Source organism: Vicia villosa, linkage group LG3 (genome assembly GCF_029867415.1).
Source record: "Vicia villosa cultivar HV-30 ecotype Madison, WI linkage group LG3, Vvil1.0, whole genome shotgun sequence".
NCBI lineage: Eukaryota > Viridiplantae > Streptophyta > Magnoliopsida > Fabales > Fabaceae > Vicia > Vicia villosa.
Window position 1 is genome coordinate 111346881 of NC_081182.1, and position 20837 is coordinate 111367717.

The following is a 20837-nucleotide window of genomic DNA, read 5'->3' on the forward strand; positions in this document are numbered from 1 at the left end:
GCCGGAAGCTCAAAATTCTCAAAACGGATGGTGGAGGTGAATATACCTCTAGTGAATTTGGGAAGTTTTGTGATCTTGAGGGTATTGTGCGTGAGGTGGTGCCTCCATATACGCCTCAACAAAACGGGGCTGCCGAGAGGAAAAATCGTACAATAATGAACATGGTGCGTAGCATGCTTTGTGGGAAGAAGTTACCTAAAGAATTGTGGGGTGAGGCCGTATCTACAGCCACCTACTTGTTGAATAGGTGTCCTACTAAGAAGCTGGAGAAAATCACACCGGAAGAGGTTTGGAGTGGTTTCAAACCGAGTGTGGTTCATTTACGTGTTTTTGGATCGATTGCATATCGTCATGTACCAAATCAACTTAGAAAGAAGTTGGATGATAAAGGTGAGAAATTGATATTTGTTGGATATCACTCTACTGGTGGTTACAAGCTGTTTGATGAGAAGAATCGGAAGATCGTGATAAGCCGGGACGTGATTTTTGATGAAATCAAAAGTGCAGAAACAGCAGCAGAAAATCAGCAGCAGCAGTTTTTTGAAATCTCTGATCCGAAGTTGTCTGATGCCGCTGTACCAGCACCTACAACAGCTGAAAACAATGTTGTGAATGAGGGTAGACCAACAAGGCATAGAGGTATGCCTCAAAGACTCCGAGATTGTGAACTGTTCTGAGATAGTGAGATCAACAATGATGGTGATCTTATTCATTTCGCTTTAATGGCCGAATCCGAACCGGTAAATACGGAGGAGGCATTAAGCAATCCAAAATGGATGTGTGCAATGAAGGAAGAGTTGAAATCGATTGAGAAGAACAATACTTGGGTGTTGGTTGATTTACCGAAAGGTAAAAAGGCGATTGGTGTGAAATGGGTTTACAAAGTAAAAGCAAATCCGAAAGGCGAGATAATCAAGCATAAGGCTCGATTGGTAGCAAAGGGATTTTTGCAAAAGGAAGGCATAGACTTTGATGAGGTATTCGCACCGGTTGCAAGGCATGAAACCATCCGGTTAGTTGTCGCGATTGCAAATAACAACAAATGGCCGTTATATCAAATGGACGTCAAATCGGCGTTTTTGAATGGTCCATTGGATGAGGAAGTGTATGTTGGACAGCCACCTGGTTTTGTGATACAAAATCAAGAGGAAAGGGTCTACAAATTAAGGAAGGCACTCTATGGTTTGAAACAAGCTCCAAGAGCTTGGAACAAACGCATAGATGTTTTTCTTATCAACATTGGTTTCAAGAAGTGCGTATCCGAACACGGTGTGTATGTGAAGTCGGATAAAAGAAAAGGAGTAATCATACTTTGTCTTTATGTGGATGATTTGTTGATTACGGGCAGTTGTGAAAAGTACATTTCAAAGTTCAAAGAAGAGCTTATGGGGGAGTTTGAAATGAGTGATCTTGGCTCTATGAAATACTTCTTAGGCATAGAGTTCCAAAAGACAAAGTTGGGACTGCTCATGCATCAAAGAAGGTATGCAATGGAGATTTTGAAGAGGTGTGATATGGAGCATTGTAATGCTGCCACAACACCAGCCGAGGCACGCTTACAGCTGTCCAAGAGTGAAGAAGAGCAAGATGTGGATCCTACTCAATACCGGAGATTGATAGGATCATTGCGTTATTTGTGCAATACGCGGCCAGATTTAGCGTTTAGTGTCGGTATTGCAAGTAGGTTCATGGAGAGGCCAAAGGTATCACACTTGGCTGCAGTTAAGAGAATCCTTAGATATGTGAAAGGTACTCTTGGCTGTGGAATTTTATTTCCTGCATTAGAAAAGAGCAGAAGTTGCGAGTTACTCGGATACACCGACTCCAATTGGTGCGGAGATAAGGACGATCGAAAATCTACGGCTGGTTATGTCTTTATGTTCGGCGGAGCACCAATCTCTTGGTGTTCTAAAAAAGAGCCGGTGGTTGCACTCTCTTCTTGTGAGGCGGAGTATATCGCAGCGTCGTTGTGTGCATGCCAAGTTGTGTGGCTTGTGAACCTGCTGCGTGAACTGGACAGCAGTACGAGAGGAGCTGTTCTGTTGTTGGTGGACAACGTTTCGGCCATCAACCTTGCTAAGAATCCCATAGCACATGGGAGGAGTAAGCATATTGAGATGAGGTTCCATTACTTGAGAGATTTAGTAAGTTCTGGACAGTTACGTTTGAGCTACTGCAGAAGTGAAGAACAAGTCGCGGACTTGTTGACAAAAGCGGTTACGAATGATGTTTTCAAGCGACTCGTGATGAGGTTGGGCATGAAGAACATTGAGCATTTGACTTAAGGTGGTGTGTTGAATGATTAGAATAAGTCAAATGCAGTGTAATTGGTTTTGAAGTGTTTTTGGAGAATAGCTTATTTGAGAAGCTATTTTGGAAAAGCTGCCAGAATGCTGCAGGAAAAACCAGGAAAAATATTTCTGTTTTTAGGGTGTTTTTGTTTAGCTCTTGTTTGTTACTTTGTTTAGTGTTAGTAGGCACTATATATACATTTTGTAACATGTTGAATGAATAAAATGCCATATGATTTTTTTACCCTCTCAATTAATCTCTATTCTCTCTAAACTTGATCTTCCCCAATCCTCCAATTTCACCAAAATTATCCATCACCTCCATTGATTCACATACAAGGTTTTGTGCTTGTTCTAACATTACCCTTAGAAATATTGGACTCAAACAATGCGGCTCTGGGCGCTAGTACGATCTCTCGGTGCATGAAACAACATCTCTAAGAAACAAAAAGCAAATCATAGCTGAAAACTTTGGTTATAACTTAACAATATGCTTCTCTAGAAAAACACTTTGCGTAGCTCCAGTCATTCTTCACATCATGTTTGAGCACAAGAATTGGGTAAAGAGGTAAGTAAATTCTTACAATAGCTTCCTGCATGTTTTCTTCGTTACTTGTTGGTATTTATCCACGTGTTTCTGTTTCTCTTTTTTATTTAATATATTTATGATTTATAAAACCAAAGTATAGTGTAGATGACCACTTGATATTCTAACATATTAAAGTTTATTCATTATTTTGATTGAGATAACCCGCAAGGCAAGCTGACTTTTTTTTTTGTATAAGGGGCCAATTAAACCATACTTTCATTTACTAATAAAATTAAAAGGCCTTGGTATATGCTTTCAGTTGTTGCTGTTCTGACAATCAAAATGTGCAACTTAAATCGTAAAGAAGGTTGCACATATTATTTTAACATGCATAATTTTCAACATTAGTTGTTCCGAATATAATGGGAATGGGAGGGACTTTAGTTCAAAAATCAAATTCCTTTGTTACTTCATGATGTAAGTTTCCTTATTCCTTTCTTCATGATAGAAGTTGCCTTATTACCTTGCTACTTGTCATAGAATTTGTCTTATTCCTTTCTTCATGATAGAAGTTTCCTTATTACCTTGCTACTTCGTGATAGAATTTGTCTTATTCCTTTCTTCATGATAGAAATCGCCTTATTACCTTGCTACTTCGTGATAGAATTTGTCTTATTCCTTTTTTTCATGATAGAATAGAAATCACCTTATTCCTCTGTTATTTCATGATAGAATTTTCCTTATTCTTTTCTTCATGATAGAATTTACCTTATTCCCTTGTTACTTCATAATACAAGTTACCTTATTCCCTTGTTATATCATAATATAAATTGCGCAAACAAGGTCTCAAGCAAAACAAACCACATAGTATTCACATAACAAAAATAATCAGAGCTTAACTCAAATGGCGGAAATGGCGGTGTCTTTAGCTGTTGACCACCTACTTCCATTGTTGAGGGAAGAGGTCAATTTGTTGAGGGGTATTCATAAGGAGTTTGCAGACATTAAAGATGAACTGGAAAGTATTCAAGCATTCCTTAGGGATGCTGATAAAAGAGCCGCAACAGCTGAAGGAGATAACACTGGTGAAGGAGTCAAAACTTGGGTGAAGCAGGTTAGGGAAGGAGCTTTTTGCATTGAAGATATCATTGATGATTATATGATCCAGGTGGGACGGCAACTTCCTCGTCATGGATTTGTAGCTTTGTTCCATAAGCTCAAAACCATGATCCATCGCCATCGAATAGCATCTGAGATTCAAGACGTTAAGTCATATATTTGTCGGATGAAGGAAAGAAGTGAAAAATATGGCTTCCAACGTTCTATAGAACAAAGATCAAGCAGTTCTAGAGAAGGCCGAAACTCCAAATGGCACGACCCTCGACTGGCTGCTCTTTACATTGACGAATCTGAAGTTGTGGGATTTGATGTTCCAAGGGAAAGATTGACTGATTGGATGGTAAAGGGAAGGAAAGAGCGCACTGTTGTTTCCGTGGTAGGAATGGGAGGGCAAGGAAAAACCACTCTTGCCAAGAAAGTTTTTGACAGCCAAGATGTCGTCAGACTCTTTGATTGTCGTGTATGGATCACAGTCTCTCAATCATATAATGTTGAAGAGTTGCTGAGGGACATGCTGATAAAGTTTTTCAAAGAAAAAGGAGACAAAGCTCCTAGGGACATTTCTCTAATGGATCGAGGATCATTGACAGATGAGGTAAGGAACTACTTGAAGCAAAAGAGGTATGTTGTTGTGTTTGATGATGTTTGGAATGTACATTTTTGGGATGATATTGAATTTGCTGTAATTGATAATAAAAATGGAAGTAAGGTATTAATCACGACTAGGAACCTAGATGTTGTGGTGTCTTGTGAAAAATCTTCTTTCATTGAGGTGCTTAAGTTGGAACCTTTAACTCAAGAACAATCTTTGGAGTTGTTCAATAAGAAGGCATTTAAATTTGACCGTAATGGATGCTGTCCAAAAGAGCTCATTGGTATAGCCAATGAAATTGTTCAAAAATGCAATGGCTTACCACTAGCAATTGTTGCCATAGGTGGTCTTTTGTCTACAAGAGACAAAAATGTGTCTGAGTGGCAGAGATTTAGAGAAAACCTAAGTTTCGAGCTAAAGAAAGACACACATTTAATTGGGATAAACAAAATTTTAGGTTTAAGTTATGATGATTTGCCTTATTATCTCAAGCCATGCTTATTGTATTTTGGAATATATCCAGAAGATTGTTTAGTTAGATCAAAGAGAGTGATTCGACAATGGATAGCTGAAGGGTTTGTGAAGGAGGAAAGTGGGAAGACTTTGGAAGAAGTTTCACAGGGGTATTTAACAGAGTTGATCCATAGAAGCTTGGTGCAAGTATCCTTGCTTAGAAATGATGGTAAGGTTAAACATTGTCGTGTTCATAATACGCGATATGATCCTTAAGAAAAATGAGGATTTAAATTTTTGCAAGCATATTATTGATTATGGACAATTAAACCTTCGTGGAATTGTTCGACGCTTATCAGTAAATGCCAAATTAAGAACGAGTCCTAATGATTCAAATTTACCTATTGAAAGGTCGCATGTTCGGTCATTGTTTGTTTTTGAAGATGTATCAGGTTTCCTGTATTATTGGAGAATCCCTATAAAATTCAGGTTATTGAAGGTTCTTGATTATGAATGTTTGGAAACATTCTTTCCTTTTCATAAGGTTGAAATTTGGATCCATTTGAAGTATTTAAGACTCAATTGTTTGGGGCATGTTGAAATTCCAAAATCCATTGGCATGCTCCAGAATCTAGAGACCTTAGAAGTAAGGAATGCATTTTCCATTCATTTGCCGAAAGAGATTAGCAAGCTTAGAAAGTTAAGACATCTTATCGGCGGTAAGATTTCTTTGATTGAACTAAAGAATGGTATTGGAGAGATGACATCCCTACAAACGCTTCGTGATGTTGATTTAAATATGGATGGAGTTGCAGAGGTGATTAAAGAGTTAGGAAAGCTGAAACAGATCAGGGATTTGGGGTTGGTTAATGTCGATGAGGAAGATGGAAGCATTCTGTCTTTTTCAATCAATGAAATGCAACACTTGGAGAAACTACATGTTCAATTATATTCTCAAGGTAGTAAATCCATTGATTTGGATTCGATTACCACGCCGCCAACTCTTCTTTGGAAACTTACACTATTTGGGAGCTTAGGAAAGTTGCCAGAGTGGATTCTTGAGCTTCAAAATCTTGTTGTGTTGATGTTGAAGCATTCATTCTTAACTAAAGATCCAATGCCATTATTAAAAAGTTTGCAACACTTGTTGATCCTTTCTCTAAAGGGCAATGCTTATGAAGGTTTGTGTTTGCATTTTGAAGATGGAGGATTTCATAAACTAAAGGAACTGTGTGTTGAAGTTTCAAGTAAATTGAGAGATATTATCATCGACAAAGGAGCACTTCCATCTCTGGAAAAGCTTCAGTTAATCGGACTCATCAATCTAACGAAAATAGCAAAAGGAATCCTACACCTAGAGAAGCTTGAAGTTCTCAATATTCAGGATCAATATGGTCTTGGGCGGAAAACTTATACTGAGGATTTGAGTTGGATCACAGAGCATATGCCCACTGTTAAAATTAATTATTATGCTACTTAAGTCCAAGGAGGTAGAGATAAAACATTATCAAACTCAAGAGGGAAACAAAGGTGTGCTTTTTCTTCCTAAAACTTATTATTTTCCATAAGCATGAAATAGTTATTACTCATCTTAATCTTCGTTTGTTACATGATATATTATTTTAACTCAGCATCACCAAATATGAATACTATTTTCTCGCCGTCGACAGTGATAATTTGTTGTGATTTGGTAGGTTTTGGACTTCAACTTCAAATGCAATGGCAATTCAGATTCTCTACAGAGACTTTTACTGCATCAGTCTAGGACTTTTGTTCCTCAATAAAAAAATTATAGGTTTAATTTGTTCTTTAATAATGATAATTGTGTATGAAATCTCTAAATTATGGATTGGCTTAATATTTGAGTTATGTGTGAATAATAATTGTTGCTTTTAAGCATTTTAAGACTTTATTTTTCTTTAATATACATATAATACAATCTTAAAAAAATAAATCTACATAGGCTCTCCACAGGCAACATTGACCAACCTAGCTAAAATACTACGAACCTCACCATCAGGGTTCACCAAACCCATGAGGCTATCTAAGTGAACGGAGATGAACTGTAGGCGGCTGTCCTGGTCACCTGCAGGAGGTGGAGGTGATGGTGGTGGTGGTGGATCGGAAGAATCCATAGTACGTGAAGGCCCTGGAACATCAGATCTGCGGCATGTGATATGACCCTAGGATGTGACACACTGTGGAACCACTTCAGGTATCCATCCTCACACTGCCCAGGATGCTAAACCTCAATGGTTGTATCAGTAATCTCACGGGGGGGAGCTAATGATGTGACTTTGAAAGTATCGATCAATGCCACCTGTTGGAGCCTCTGGGACAGGACGTGGGATGCCTTGTATATAATCATCCTGGCGTAGACACCTCTTAGGTAAGTTTCTAGTCACATGGCTCTCCCATCTGACATACCTTGAATATAAGGAAGAAACAATCAGAAGGACGATGAGGGAGGTGACCTGTATACGGTGTTCAGATGACATCATCCAACGTCAGAGCATCCAACCTCCGTCTGTACTCAATCAACCCTCCTGGAATGGCCTGTTTGGCCTTCTACCTCTTCGCACATGCGTCAGCAGCCGCAGCATGCTGGATCTTCCGCTCATAGATGTGAGGGAAGTGCTCGTAGATCCAACATTGCACAAATAAAAATCATTAAGCCTGGATAAATTATAATAAAACACAAAAAACCATGTAAAAAATTATAATATACCTGTAACAAGCTCAGGTAACCAGCAAGTTGTCCGGTGTCAGGACGAGATGCAACATCAAGCGTCGTGTACAACATCGTCAATGACGCAACTTCCCAAGCCCAACATGGTGTGTTAAGGGCGTTGAATAGAGAAAGATAGCGGACATCTATATAAACTCCAGACTTGTTCACAAAGAGAGTACACGCCACTAGATGTAGCATGTACGCCCTAGCGGCATCCTGGTACCTCCATGCATCCACAAGCTCTTCATAAATCCTCCTCAACCAAGAAATCCTAAGGTGAAAGCCCTGAGTCTCTCCAAACTCACTCAGCACCTCCGCCTCATCAACCTCTGACGCATCCAGAACCATGTGCACCGTCGTCGCATGGTCCTTATGAATTGGTGTGAAAAACGTACTAGCAATCAGAAGGTGAAATAGGGCATCCACATCATCCAAATTCACCATCATCTCCCCAAATGGAAGATGGAAGGATGATGTCTCCGGGTCCCACCTCCCAACAAAAGCTGATAATAGGGAGGCGTCCAACATTGTCAGGGAGCATCCAACAAAGTCCATTAGTTAGAAGTCCTCAACTATCCTCCTCTCCTACTCAAGCATCGATATCTCAGGGAAGTTCTTCAACTTCGACCCGTGAGAAGTGACATTTAACATGTAACTCTGAGGCATGCGCCTCATCAGCAGCTCTAGCAAGAGCGACGACTCTATCTGTGGCCCGTTTCGCAATAGAAACATCCCCGCCTCTAGTCCTCACTACAAAATTTTAAAAATATCATGAAATTAGCAATTTTTTAAAGAAAAATAGAAATAACGGAAATTTTGAAATTTTCGGTATAACTATATGGGTACCAGAAATTTTAAAAACCGGGTATGAAAATTAGTAAATGAATATACCGGAAATTTCACAAAAAATATCGTAAAACTTACTTGATTTCGTCAAATTTTTGGTATGCAAACGAAATTTCCGGTATTGTCTCAAAATTTGAAAAATCCGGTTGTCTATGTAAATTTGCAAAAATATGGTAATGAAAATTGGTTGGACATTTTGGTGTTTTTATAGGTTTGAGGAGGTGTCATGTTTAATTTGGATTTTATTTGGGCTTAATTGAAAGCTTTTTAAGTGTTTTGTTTAGCAATTTTGATAATCATCTCCCTTTTCTTCTTCAAATTTCCGTTGAAAAAAATTATTTAGAGTTAAATACAATTTTGATCTTCTATTTGATGTTGTTTTTGTCATATTAAGTCAATTTAGTTGATAGTTGTGGAGGACTACATGAACTTGTCCCTCAATTTTACTTTGTTTGATATTTTGTTGTTTCTCCTCTAATTTTGCATTTTTAACATTTCCATTTAATATGTGGTACTGCGCCACTAAAACATTTTAACGAATTAAATTATACTATAATGGTTGGATTAGTTTTTTCCTGTTTCCTAACTTTTTTTCTTTGAAATCCATAAGAACCCTAAAAATCTAAATTTAGGAAAAATCTATAACAAAACACAATGATTTTTAAAATTCATAGAGGAAAAGGTGTTAAATCTCCCCTAATATATATATATATATATATATATATATATATATATATATATATATATATATATATATATATATATATATATATATATATATATATATATATATATATATATATATATATATATATATATATATATATATATATATATACACACAATTATAAGATGAAGTATAATTATCAAACTAAAACACTCTCAGGTGTAATCGATTGACATAAAACTGCAACCAGTTACATTTAACTATCGTCCCAAATTTAGAGAAAAGTAACAAATGTAATATGTTAACATAATATGTCAACCGGTTACATTAAGGTTCTATTTAAAAACTAAACACTGCATAACAAGATGTAACTCGTTGAAAAGAAAGTACCTATTGATCTTTTTTTATCTGCTTAATGGGTTACATTCTGAATGGAATGTGAGAAGATCAACCATTTTTTATCTGCTGCAACCAATTACATTCTGGTGACAACTGGTTGCACTCTACTGCATTTCCTTTATTTCATCAAAAACAAAGTCCCTATTGATCACAATTTTCCAGCATATGCATCATACAACTTGGAACCATCAGTAGAGCGATACCCGACAAGGACCATTTTTTCTCTCTTATCATCTAACTTATTCCTAAGCTGATCATGAACATGTCTATTCGTAACCGAACCAAATACCTTCAAGTAACTCAAATTTGGCATGAATACGTACCAAGATTCCTCCGGTGTGATCTTCTCGAGCTTATTTGTTGGACACCTTTTCAATAAATATGCAGCTGTGGACACCTCTTCTCCCCATAATTCTTTCGGCAAACTCTTCCCTTTCAACATATTTTTCACCATGTTCATGATCGATCAATTCTTCCTTTAAGTAACACCATTTTGTTGCGGTGTATAAGGTGGTACTACCTCATGTATTATCCACTATTGATCACAAAACCTCTCAAAGTCATTTGGGACATATTCACCTCCACCGTCTGTTTTGAGAACTTTGAGTTTGTGACCACTTTGTCTTTCAATCATTGACTTAAACTTCTTAAACACTTTATGTACCTCATCATTTTTATTGAATAAATACGTCCATAATTTTCTACTATGATCATCAATTAATGTGACAAAATATCATTTGCCACCAGTAGAATCAACTTACGTCGGTCCACACACATTTGAATACACCACCTCAAGGTGACACTTGGTTCTACATATATTGAATTTTCCCATATGTTGCTTCGCTTGTACTCATTCTTCACAAATTTTAACCGATATGTTGATCAATGGCAACCCCATCAATATTATGTTCTTTTGCAAGGCATTGAGATCTCAAAAATTAAGATGCTCAAGCCTATAGTGTCATATCAAATCTTCTCGACTAGCCACTGTAGCAAGACATCTATGCTCCTTAACCTTCAAATTAACTTTTAAAGTTCTATTGGGAGCCATCAAGGCCTTTAGGACCAAAACTCGGTTTACACCTCGTTCTACATATGAATCTTGTAATCCTTCTAGAGTAATTGGCCAATACTTAGAAGATTATACTTGATTTCGGGAATATAAATGACATCCTTTATCAAAGAATGTCTACCATATATGTTAGATATTATGTTGGGGGTCTGCTGCAAAACATGAATAAGAAGATGAAAACGAAATGATGAAAGTTGCACAAAATAAATTCTTAAGTGTGTATTTAGACTAAGCTTTAGGTTCGATTCCCCCCGCCAATTTAGGCAAATTGGATGCAAATGGGTTATCCGGCAAACCCCTTCAGGATACTTTGGAAACCTTAACATGAATTTCAAACCACATTAAGCACATCGATCAACGATATTTTACAGAATAAAGTTCCTTCACTTATTCTCGTGCACTAGAAAAATAAAGGAATGACTTAGATATGATTTTTTTGGCTATGAAATATGTTATTTTCGTGTATATTATTAGTTTGCAAAATATCTCTATTTATAGAGAAATTTGTGTCATTTGGTTAAGGGAAGCATCTTTTTAACCAATGGTCGTTTACAATTATGTATAATTTCGTTCATACATTTATCCAAACAATGCGTTGGTTGAGTGGCAATTGCTTAAATCCAAGTGTGTCTGTTATTATAAAAGTTATAAGGTGAATTCTTATTTACCCAACTCAAAAAGTTGGGTAAGGTTACCTGTAGTGTAAAATGCATTGAAAACATCAAACAATTGTTCTATATGATAAATAATTAAATACACAAAAATTAAAAGGTGTCATCTGATTGGTGGAAGGTACACTACCCATCTTTTTGTGATGGGTAGAGAAGTTGTCCCCAAGTTATAATAAATAATAGATTTGTAATAGTTATAAGCTACGAGGCAACAACATCAAATACATCATATAATCATACCTCAATCATCACAATAATTCATGCACAACTTTCACCATAAAGCTCTCATATAAATCACATAACAAATACAAGTATCACCAAATCACATAGCACCAACCAAATTATGCAATGCCACATAGAATGTTATGCAACAACACTTACTCAATGTATGTTGTACCAATTTATGAACGCAAAGGTCCATTTTGCTCCCTGTTCCACCGCCATATGATATGGTTCGCTCTTGAAGCGAAGCACATCACAAAATTCGTTACCGCCACTACAGGTAACACTTCACTAATTCCCCAACATAGAATATCACTACAAAAAATCGGGTAAATTATGGCGGTTTTAATAAGACGGTTATCTTAAACCGACATAATGTCTCCGCAAATGAACATCTCCAAGGCTGTGTACGTATTCCCTTCTTATTCTTCTCATTCTCCAAGGCTGAACATCTCTCACCGAAAGTTACGATTTCTTAATCATATCTACACCGACGTAAATCAACCTCACATGATTTGAAGATTTTCATCGTGCTTCAACTCTTACAACTTACAAGGTTTAATTTTTCTCACTCTATTCATATTTCTACCTATGGATTAAGGTTTAAAATAGGTTACTGAAACAAAATGGGTAAATAGGGTTCAAGGTTTCTTTGCTATGAGATTAGTATTTGGATTAGTGTTCATTTTCACTAGTTGTTGAAATAGAATTATTCCATCGTGGAGAAAGAATCCATTGTTTTGATATATTGTTATTTATTGTTTTAGGTTTCATGGGGCAATGTCTCAGCAAATGATAAATCACATTGTTTATCAACACAATATTGATATGGATACTCAACTCCTCAAAAAATTAAAGGTTACACTCAAATGATCAATTGAGTTTTCTTCGATTTTGATGTGTTATTAAAACCGAATTTCCATGATATATCTTCCATTTTATAGGTTGATGGAAATTAGGTTATTATCTTCCCTTCTATATATATTGGCTTATTGATCTTTTTTTACTTCCAAATCAATAGTATCAACTACATGTGAAGGTGATGGAGGGCTTTCTGCAAGGATTGGGTAGCATTGAGGAAGTTACATGTGTTCTAAGGGGTGTTTGCTCTAATACCATTACACACTTCAACTTATCAAGTATTTATCTTTTTAATGTTATATATTATATAAACAACCAATTTAATGTAGATCTTGGGGTTTTGTAACACGACGGGAATCTAGCTTTCTAGTTCAACATACACAACACTTTTAGTTATTTACGAGTTTCGTAATTTAACGTTTCTCATCTTATTACATTTTAGTCTCTTGTGGTCATATTGTAGTTATGTAGCAAAGACAATTGCATATGCCTTGGAAGAGTCTTTTTTCTTATTTTGACATATCTCAGATATAAACCAAAATGAGGTAATAAGTTTAATTTATTAAACTTAAACTTTATCTAAATTATTGTAATAGTCTATTTGTAATGATGTGCACTTCTACTTGAATAGATACTTATTGCATATTATGGATGTTTCTACACTGACAACAATTAGCCTTAACTGAAATTATAATTTGTTGACACTTATTATCATGAAGGAAAATATAAAAGCTTCTTTGAGCCACCAAAAGGTATTGTCAGCATCTCTTTTATTCAATTGAGGTATGTTCAAATTTTACTTTTCTATCATGCATCATGAGTGCTTTCTATGTAGTGGAAATATGACATGATTGTAATGCTTTTTCTTTGCTTATACTAGGTTTTCTTAACTTCTTTTGAAGAAGTTCTGTCACCACTTCCGTATACATTGCCCGCGGAAGCTCAAATATTAAGGAATCGAGCAAAGAGCCTTTATCAATCAAGCCACCTTTTTGAGAGCACTCACATGCTTAACAAGAGAAGAAATGGCCTTGGACTTTTTTGGTGGCTTGTGATAGATACCTTGAAGATAAAGGAGATTAAAGGTGATCCATTACTTGATGCAAGTGCATTTAAAGCTTTAATCGGCATTCTCTAATTGGCACAAGTAGATTTAGTTCTCTTAGTTAAATAAGTCTCTCTTGCTAGGTGTGAAATGAAGTATATATTTTATAAATTTGTGGCATCAAAATACTTGACCCATATAATTGTATTTTTCTAACAATGACAAATATAACAGTGATTAACTCAGAATATATATTGAAATACATTTGGTATTATATTGAAAATTGTTTCTTATATATATATATATATATATATATATATATATATATATATATATATATATATATATATATATATATATATATATATATATATATATATATATATATATATATATATATATATATATATATATATATATATATATATATATATAAACTCTTGGCTGGACTTGCTGTTTTTTTTTAATTCATAACAAGTCAGTGAGTTGTGGCAGTTAGAATAACCGATGTTAAATGGTAAGTATATTTTGGCGGTTATTAGAAAACCTCTATTTTATACCTAACAGCAGAGAAATATATGGCATTTTTAGAAAACGCCATCTATGTGAATTGTGGTGGATGAAATCGCCGCAATATTACTTTTCTAGCTGCCATAATTAACCCTATTTTTTGTAGTGAATTAGCTATCCGCAGTCGAACCACCATCATAGAATCACGGTCACATCATAACTAGAACCGAAGTTCTGATACCATGGATGCATGATTCACAACACGCAACAACAACACCATCATGATACATTAACATACTGTCATCAACACAATTCATCTTACTATATCATTATAGTAACATTAACATAACATTTATGAATATTATTACTACTAACAACAACATTATATTCAGCAATCTAACAGTTTAACAATCATGGCAACATCAATATCACGTAATTTTATTACAACAATACACCGATTTCATAAACCAAACATATAAACCAAAAAATTCATCAACAAAATACGCATATAAGTAATACCTAAACATCTCATCTATTACTATCATGTTATAGCTCTACGCGTTAGCTTTTCAACGCTTCGAACGGTGCGTCAAACAGATTTATAGAACACAAGTTATGACACTTTCAATACATGCTGTCAACACGCACTCCCAGACCTCGCCCAATGAATTACCATCGCTCCGAGTTCACCTGGTGAATTTCCTAATTTTTTCCTGAAGCTCGCTCGACAAATTTTGCGATTCTAGCAACCCCTAGGTGCGATTTAATATAGTGCAGGCCTTCCTAATACTCAAATTTTGACTCATACGCCATCCAAATCGCTTAAGAATCAGTATGATATAAACTTAAACAACAACAAATTCACATATACCTTTAAAATTTATATCATAGTATATAACTCATCATCAACAACAATTATTTCACAACATTCCTCATTAATCAATTAGAATACAATACCTACATTTACCCTCCTTCATACTAATCATAATCGAAAGTAATCACTTATCCTTACCTTAGATTATCTCTAGCAAATGCTTCTCCAAGCTCTAATGGATGAATGTTTCTCTCAGTTTCTCCTTGCCCTAGCCTCTTTCTCACGTTCTTCCAAATTTTCAAGTATGATCAAAATAATCTCTTTTTTCCCCTATTTTCCTTTTTATTATTAAGAAATATCCCTTAATTATGCTTTTCCTCATATGTCTCCACTTACTCTCAAAATGACCACCTTGTCCTTATTTTCTCTACCCATCTAATTTATATTATTTTTCTCGTCAATAATTCTACTTTATTTTCTACTTCATGGTCTTACACCCTCACCAATAATCAAATAACACAATAATTGTATAATATTCATAAATAAATATATGAGCAACATAATTCTAAATAGGGGTGTTTCATCCACCGCTAGAATGGTATCATTCGCGAACTTCACCTTGTTCTTCATGGAATGATTAATTGTAACAAGTCAATCTTTTCTCACTGTCATCTACGTTGAACACCCGGAGTCCAAATACCATTGATTGATGCATTGTATTGTCCAAAACCTCTAAAAAATCAAGACCGTCCCGAATCCTTGGTCACGAAGCTATATAAATCTCTCATGTAATACCATGACAAAATATTCTTCGATCGCTAAAAAACTTTAGAAGAGAAGTCATATAGAAAAACAAGGGTATTGAATCTGATACAACAAACACTGTGGATGTGTTATCATATAAGAACTAGTAAATACCCATGCTATTGCCCGAGATTGTTATAAATAATATTATTATATAAAGGTAAGTAAAATATACAATAAATAATATATATGATTGATTAAAATATAATATAAAGAAAAATTAGCATAATTAAAATAAATAATATAATTTATTTTTTAAAACAGATAGACACTTTTAACGTAAGAACTTAATTGGAATACACTGACAGTGTAAAGAAGTTTTACACTGTCAGTGAATCATAACCGTTAATCTATTGGAAGTGTTTGACTTTTATTTTAATATTTTAAAAAATAATATAATTGAGTGGTTGTGATGCATTGATAGTGTAAAAAAATTTACACCGACAGTGCATAATAATTAAACTCTTAACGTAATAGAATTAAATAATTATAATTATCATAGTTTAGTTATTAAATATAAGCATCAAGTTGTTAAGAACAAATATTACCAATTTGAAGCAAATTTAATTTTTTATTCAAATATTAGTTTCATATTTTTTATGTATTGTTATCTTTTTTATATTTATCAAGTTCAAAGATTTGTCTATTTTTTTTAAAATAAATTTATCAATAAAAAATTTATTATCTGGTATTTTTTTTGTTAAAAATCACTCAATAACAATATTGGTTTCACATTTTTTATGTATCCCTTGAAATTATTTATCTGGTGTATTTTATAGTTATGACTAACAAATATTTATAACATGCAGTTCCTTCTGAAACCATCCACTCTGGCAACTTTTGTAGCCTCCCACATAGTGTAAGTTTGCAAGCATAGTTGGCGTTGATTAATAGAGACCGGACATGCGAGCCATCAATATGAGGCAAAAAGGATGACTGTCCATCATCACTAATATGCTTGCAAAAAAATTTCAAGTATCATGTCGTGGATTAGATCATGAACACGACAGGCTTTAGCTTTACCATTCTAATTTGAAGACAGTAATGAAGTCAGTGATACATTCTTCTGTTATGGATATCAATAGAAAAATTAAGAGAAATATAATGTCTTAAAATGCTAGAAAGCAACACACTTACTGATTGATACATAATTTTGAACTAAAGTGTTGCTACTCTTGGACATTTTCTTCCATTCTTACCACATTTCATTTAGAAATGTAACTGAGTTTTTGAATAACGAAAAAAGAAACAAAAAATTTAACAATCATTGAAAGGAAATCTCTCATTTAACAATATTGCATACATAATACATCACATAAAACTCAAATCTTAAACCAGAAGCAAAATATCTCGCAACAATCATTATACACCATAGATGAAAGCAGAAATGAAGAAAGGAAATCAACCGAAAAATAAGGTCTTAAAATGCTGGGAAGTAACAATTACAATACACAAACAACTCAATTATCATTAATATTATTAAGGAACATAAGTCCCAAAATGTTGCAGTAAAAGTCTCTGGAGAGTCCTAATCACCATTGCATTTGAAATTGAAGGCCAACACCTACCAAATCACAGGAAAATTTATCACTATCGATTGTCTTTGAGGATCCAAAATAGTATTCATATTTGGTGATGCTGAGTTAAAATAATAAATCATGTAACAGGAGAAAAGTAAGATTGTATTTGGATTACTGAACAATAACTATTCTCATGCCTATGGAAAACAATAAGTATTATTAATAAGTTTAGGAAGAAAAAGCACACCTTGGACTTAAGTAGCATAATCATTGATTTTAACAGTGGGCATCTGCTCTGTGATCCAACTCAAATCCTCAGTATAAGTTTTCCGCTCACCATCATATCTATTGTGTTGAATATTGAGAACTTCAAGCTTCTCTAGGTGTAGGATTCCTTTCGGTAAATTCTCAAGTTCGGGGAGTGTGCGTAACTGAAGCTTTTTCAGAGAAGGAAGTGCTCCTTTGTTGATAATAATATCTCTCAAATTATTTAAATTTTCAACATACAGCTCCTTTAGTTTCTGAAACCCTCCATCTTCAAAATGCAAACATACACCTATATAAGCATTGCCCTTTAGAGAGAGGATCAACAAGTGCTGCAAACTTTTTAGGGATTGCATTGGATCTTTAGTCAATTTGGACCACCTCAAACTCAACACAACAAGATTTTGAAGCTCTGGAATCCACTCTGGCAACTTCTCTAAACACCCTTCTAGTGTAACTTTTTGAAGCATAGTTGGCGGAGAAATCAAATTCAGATGGATGCCAAAATGTAATGAGAAAACATTTAGTTTCTCCAAGTGCCGCATTTCATTGATTGAAGAAGATAGTATGCTTTCATCGTCTGGATGAACATTAATCAATCCCAAATCCCTCATCTGTTTCAGCTTTCCTAACCCTTTAATTACTTCTGCTACTCTAAACCCTATAGTAATAGCATTTCGTAGAGTTTGTAGAGAAGTCATCTCTCCAATACCATTCTGTAGTTCTTCAAAACACATCTCATCGCCGATAAGATGTCTTAGCTTTCTAAGCTTGCTAATCTCTTTTGGCAAAACAAGGGAAAATACGGTACCTGTAACTCTTACTTCTAAGGTCTCTAGGTTCTGGAGCATGCCAATGGATTTGGAAAGTTCTGTAACCCCTCTTAATTCGAGGTGTAAATACTTCAAATGGATCAAATTTCCAAACTCAGGAAACGGATGGAGATATGGCATACCTTCAGGATCAAGAACCTTCAACAACCTGAATTTTATAGGGATTATCCAAGAATCCGTGGAAGCTGATACATCATTTTTAAAAAAAAACAATGACCGAACATGCGACCTTTCAATATGCAAATTTAAATCATCAAGACCCGCTCTTAATTCGGTAGTCACTAATAAGCGTCGTACAATTCCACTTAAGTTTGACTGTCCATCATCACTAACATGCTTGCAAAAGTTTAAATCCTCATTTTTTTCAAGGATCATATCGTGTATTAGATCATGAACACGACAACGCTTAACCTTACCATCAATTCTAAGCGAGGATACTTGCACCAAGCTTCTATGGATCAACTCTGTTAAATACCCTTGTGCGACTTCTTCCAAAGTCTTCCCACTTTCCTCCTTCACAAACCCTTCAGCTATCCATTGTCGAATCACTCTCTTTGATCTAACTAAATAATCTTCTGGATATATTCCAAAATACAACAAACATGGCTTGAGATAATAAGGCAAATCATCATAACTTAAACCTAAAATTTCTTTTATCCCAATTAAATGTGTATCTTTCTTTAACTCGAAACTTAGGTTTTCTCTAAATCTCTGCCACTCAGCCACATTTTTGTCTCTTGTAGACAGAAGACCACCAATGGCAACAATTGCTAGTGGTAACCCCTTGCATTTTTGAACAATTTCATTAGCTATATCACTGAGCTCTTCTGGACAACGCCCATGACTGTCAAATTGGAATGCCTTCTTATTGAACAACTCCAAAGATTGTTCATGAGTTAAAGCTTGCAACTCAAGCAATTCAACAAAAGAAGATTTTTTACAAGACATCACAACATCTAGGTTTCTTGTTGTGATAAATATCCTACTTCCTCTTTTATTATCAATTGCAGCAAATTCAATATCATCCCAAAAATGTACATCCCAAACATCATCAAACATGACAACATACCTCTTTTGCTGCAAGTACTTTCGCACTTCATCAGTCAACGACGCTCGATCCATTTGAGAAATATCCCTAGGAGCATTGTCTCCTTCTTCTGTCAATGACGCTCGATCCATTTGAGAAATATCCCTATGAGTATTGTCTCCTTTTTCTTTGCAAAACTTTTTCAGCATCTCCCTCAACAAGTCTTCAGCATTATATGATTGAGATACTGTGATCCATACACGACAATCAAAGTGTCTGACGACATCTTGGCTGTCAAAAACTTTCTTGGCAAGAGTGGTTTTTCCTTGCCCTCCCATTCCTACCACAGAAACTACAGTGCGCTCACCCCTTCCCTTTACCATCCAATCAATCAATCTTTTCCTTGGCTCTTCAAAGCCCACAAATTCAGATTCTTCAATGTAAAGAGCACCCAATCGAGGGTCATGCCATTTGGCACTCGGACTTCTTCTGTAACTGCTTGATCCTTGATCAAGAGAACGTTGGAAGCCATATCTTTCGCTTCTTTCCTTGATCTCACAAATAGATAACTTAATGGCTAGAATCTCGGACGGTATTTGATGGCGAGGGATAATTGTCTTGAGTAAGTGAGCAATCTTTTGGAATATAGGTACACATCGAGGTTGTTGTTCCACCTTCAGCTGGATCATATACTCATCAATGACATCTTCAATGCGAAAAGCTGCTTCCCTGACTTGCTTCACCCATGTTTTGACTCCTTCAGCTGTTGAAGCTCTTTTGTCAGCATCCTTAAGGAATGCTTGAATACATTCAAGTTCATCTTTAATATCTGCAAACTCCTTGTGAATACCTCTCAACAGCTTGACTTCTTTCGTTAAGAGTGGAAGTAGTTGGTCAATAACTAATGACACAGCGATTTCCGCCATATGAGTTGAGATCTGAGTAATGCTGTTTTGTGAGATGAAGATATACGTACTACTACGCAGTTAGTATTTCTATCATGAATAACTGGGAATCTATAAACCATGTCTTGTGGATAAGGTAACAAACAAGTACCTCATCTTGTTATATACAAATATACATAACTAATGACACTGCCACTTCTGCCATATGAGTTGAGATCTGAGTAATGCTGTTTTGTGAAATGAAGAACACTAAACTGTTTGTATTCCAATAATGAAGAAAGGGAAAAAAGGAAGTTGCGTGTGATCCACTAAATGAGAATCTATAAAGCATGTTTTGTGGATAAAAAGATATACAAGTTTCATTTAATTTGTATCTTTTATAAAAGTATATGGTAACTTTAAGATGTTATTTCATCCCTTCTATTTCACATTTATTTAGCCAAAATAGATTATGATTTCCTAACTATATCATTCTTTTCTTATGTTTTATTCTTTTAAATATTTGAAATTTTGTGTGCTTTTTTTGAACTTTTTTTGCATTCACCAAAATTTTGTTATCTGGGATTTGTTTATAAGTTTTTAATGAGACAAATATTATTCTTGTCATTGGCTATTTATTTTGAAATTTATAATTTTCTATTTTTGAGGATGTCTTTGAATCT

The 20837-nt window shown here is 35.1% G+C and overlaps 1 protein-coding gene, 1 long non-coding RNA gene and 1 pseudogene across 2 annotated transcripts; 2 read left to right on the forward strand and 1 right to left on the reverse strand.

Moving 5' to 3' along the window:
• The first annotated feature begins 3694 nt into the window (after positions 1-3694).
• On the forward strand, positions 3695-6730 carry LOC131656535 (disease resistance protein RPM1-like; annotated as a pseudogene).
• Positions 6731-11933: 5203 nt separating this feature from the next.
• LOC131656536 (uncharacterized) lies at positions 11934-12983 on the forward strand. Its single transcript, XR_009300136.1, has 3 exons — positions 11934-12148; positions 12360-12450; positions 12614-12983. It is a non-coding gene; the product is annotated as an uncharacterized LOC131656536 (long non-coding RNA).
• A 3894-nt stretch (positions 12984-16877) lies between these two features.
• On the reverse strand, positions 16878-20499 carry LOC131662321 (disease resistance protein RPM1-like). The gene is made up of 2 exons (XM_058932089.1): positions 17394-20499; positions 16878-17190 (listed from the first exon to the last, which is right to left on the reverse strand). Exon 1 carries the CDS (start codon positions 20194-20196, stop codon positions 17401-17403), a length of 2796 nt encoding a protein of 931 aa, XP_058788072.1. The 5' UTR covers positions 20197-20499; the 3' UTR covers positions 16878-17190; positions 17394-17400.
• Between the last annotated feature and the right edge of the window lie 338 nt (positions 20500-20837).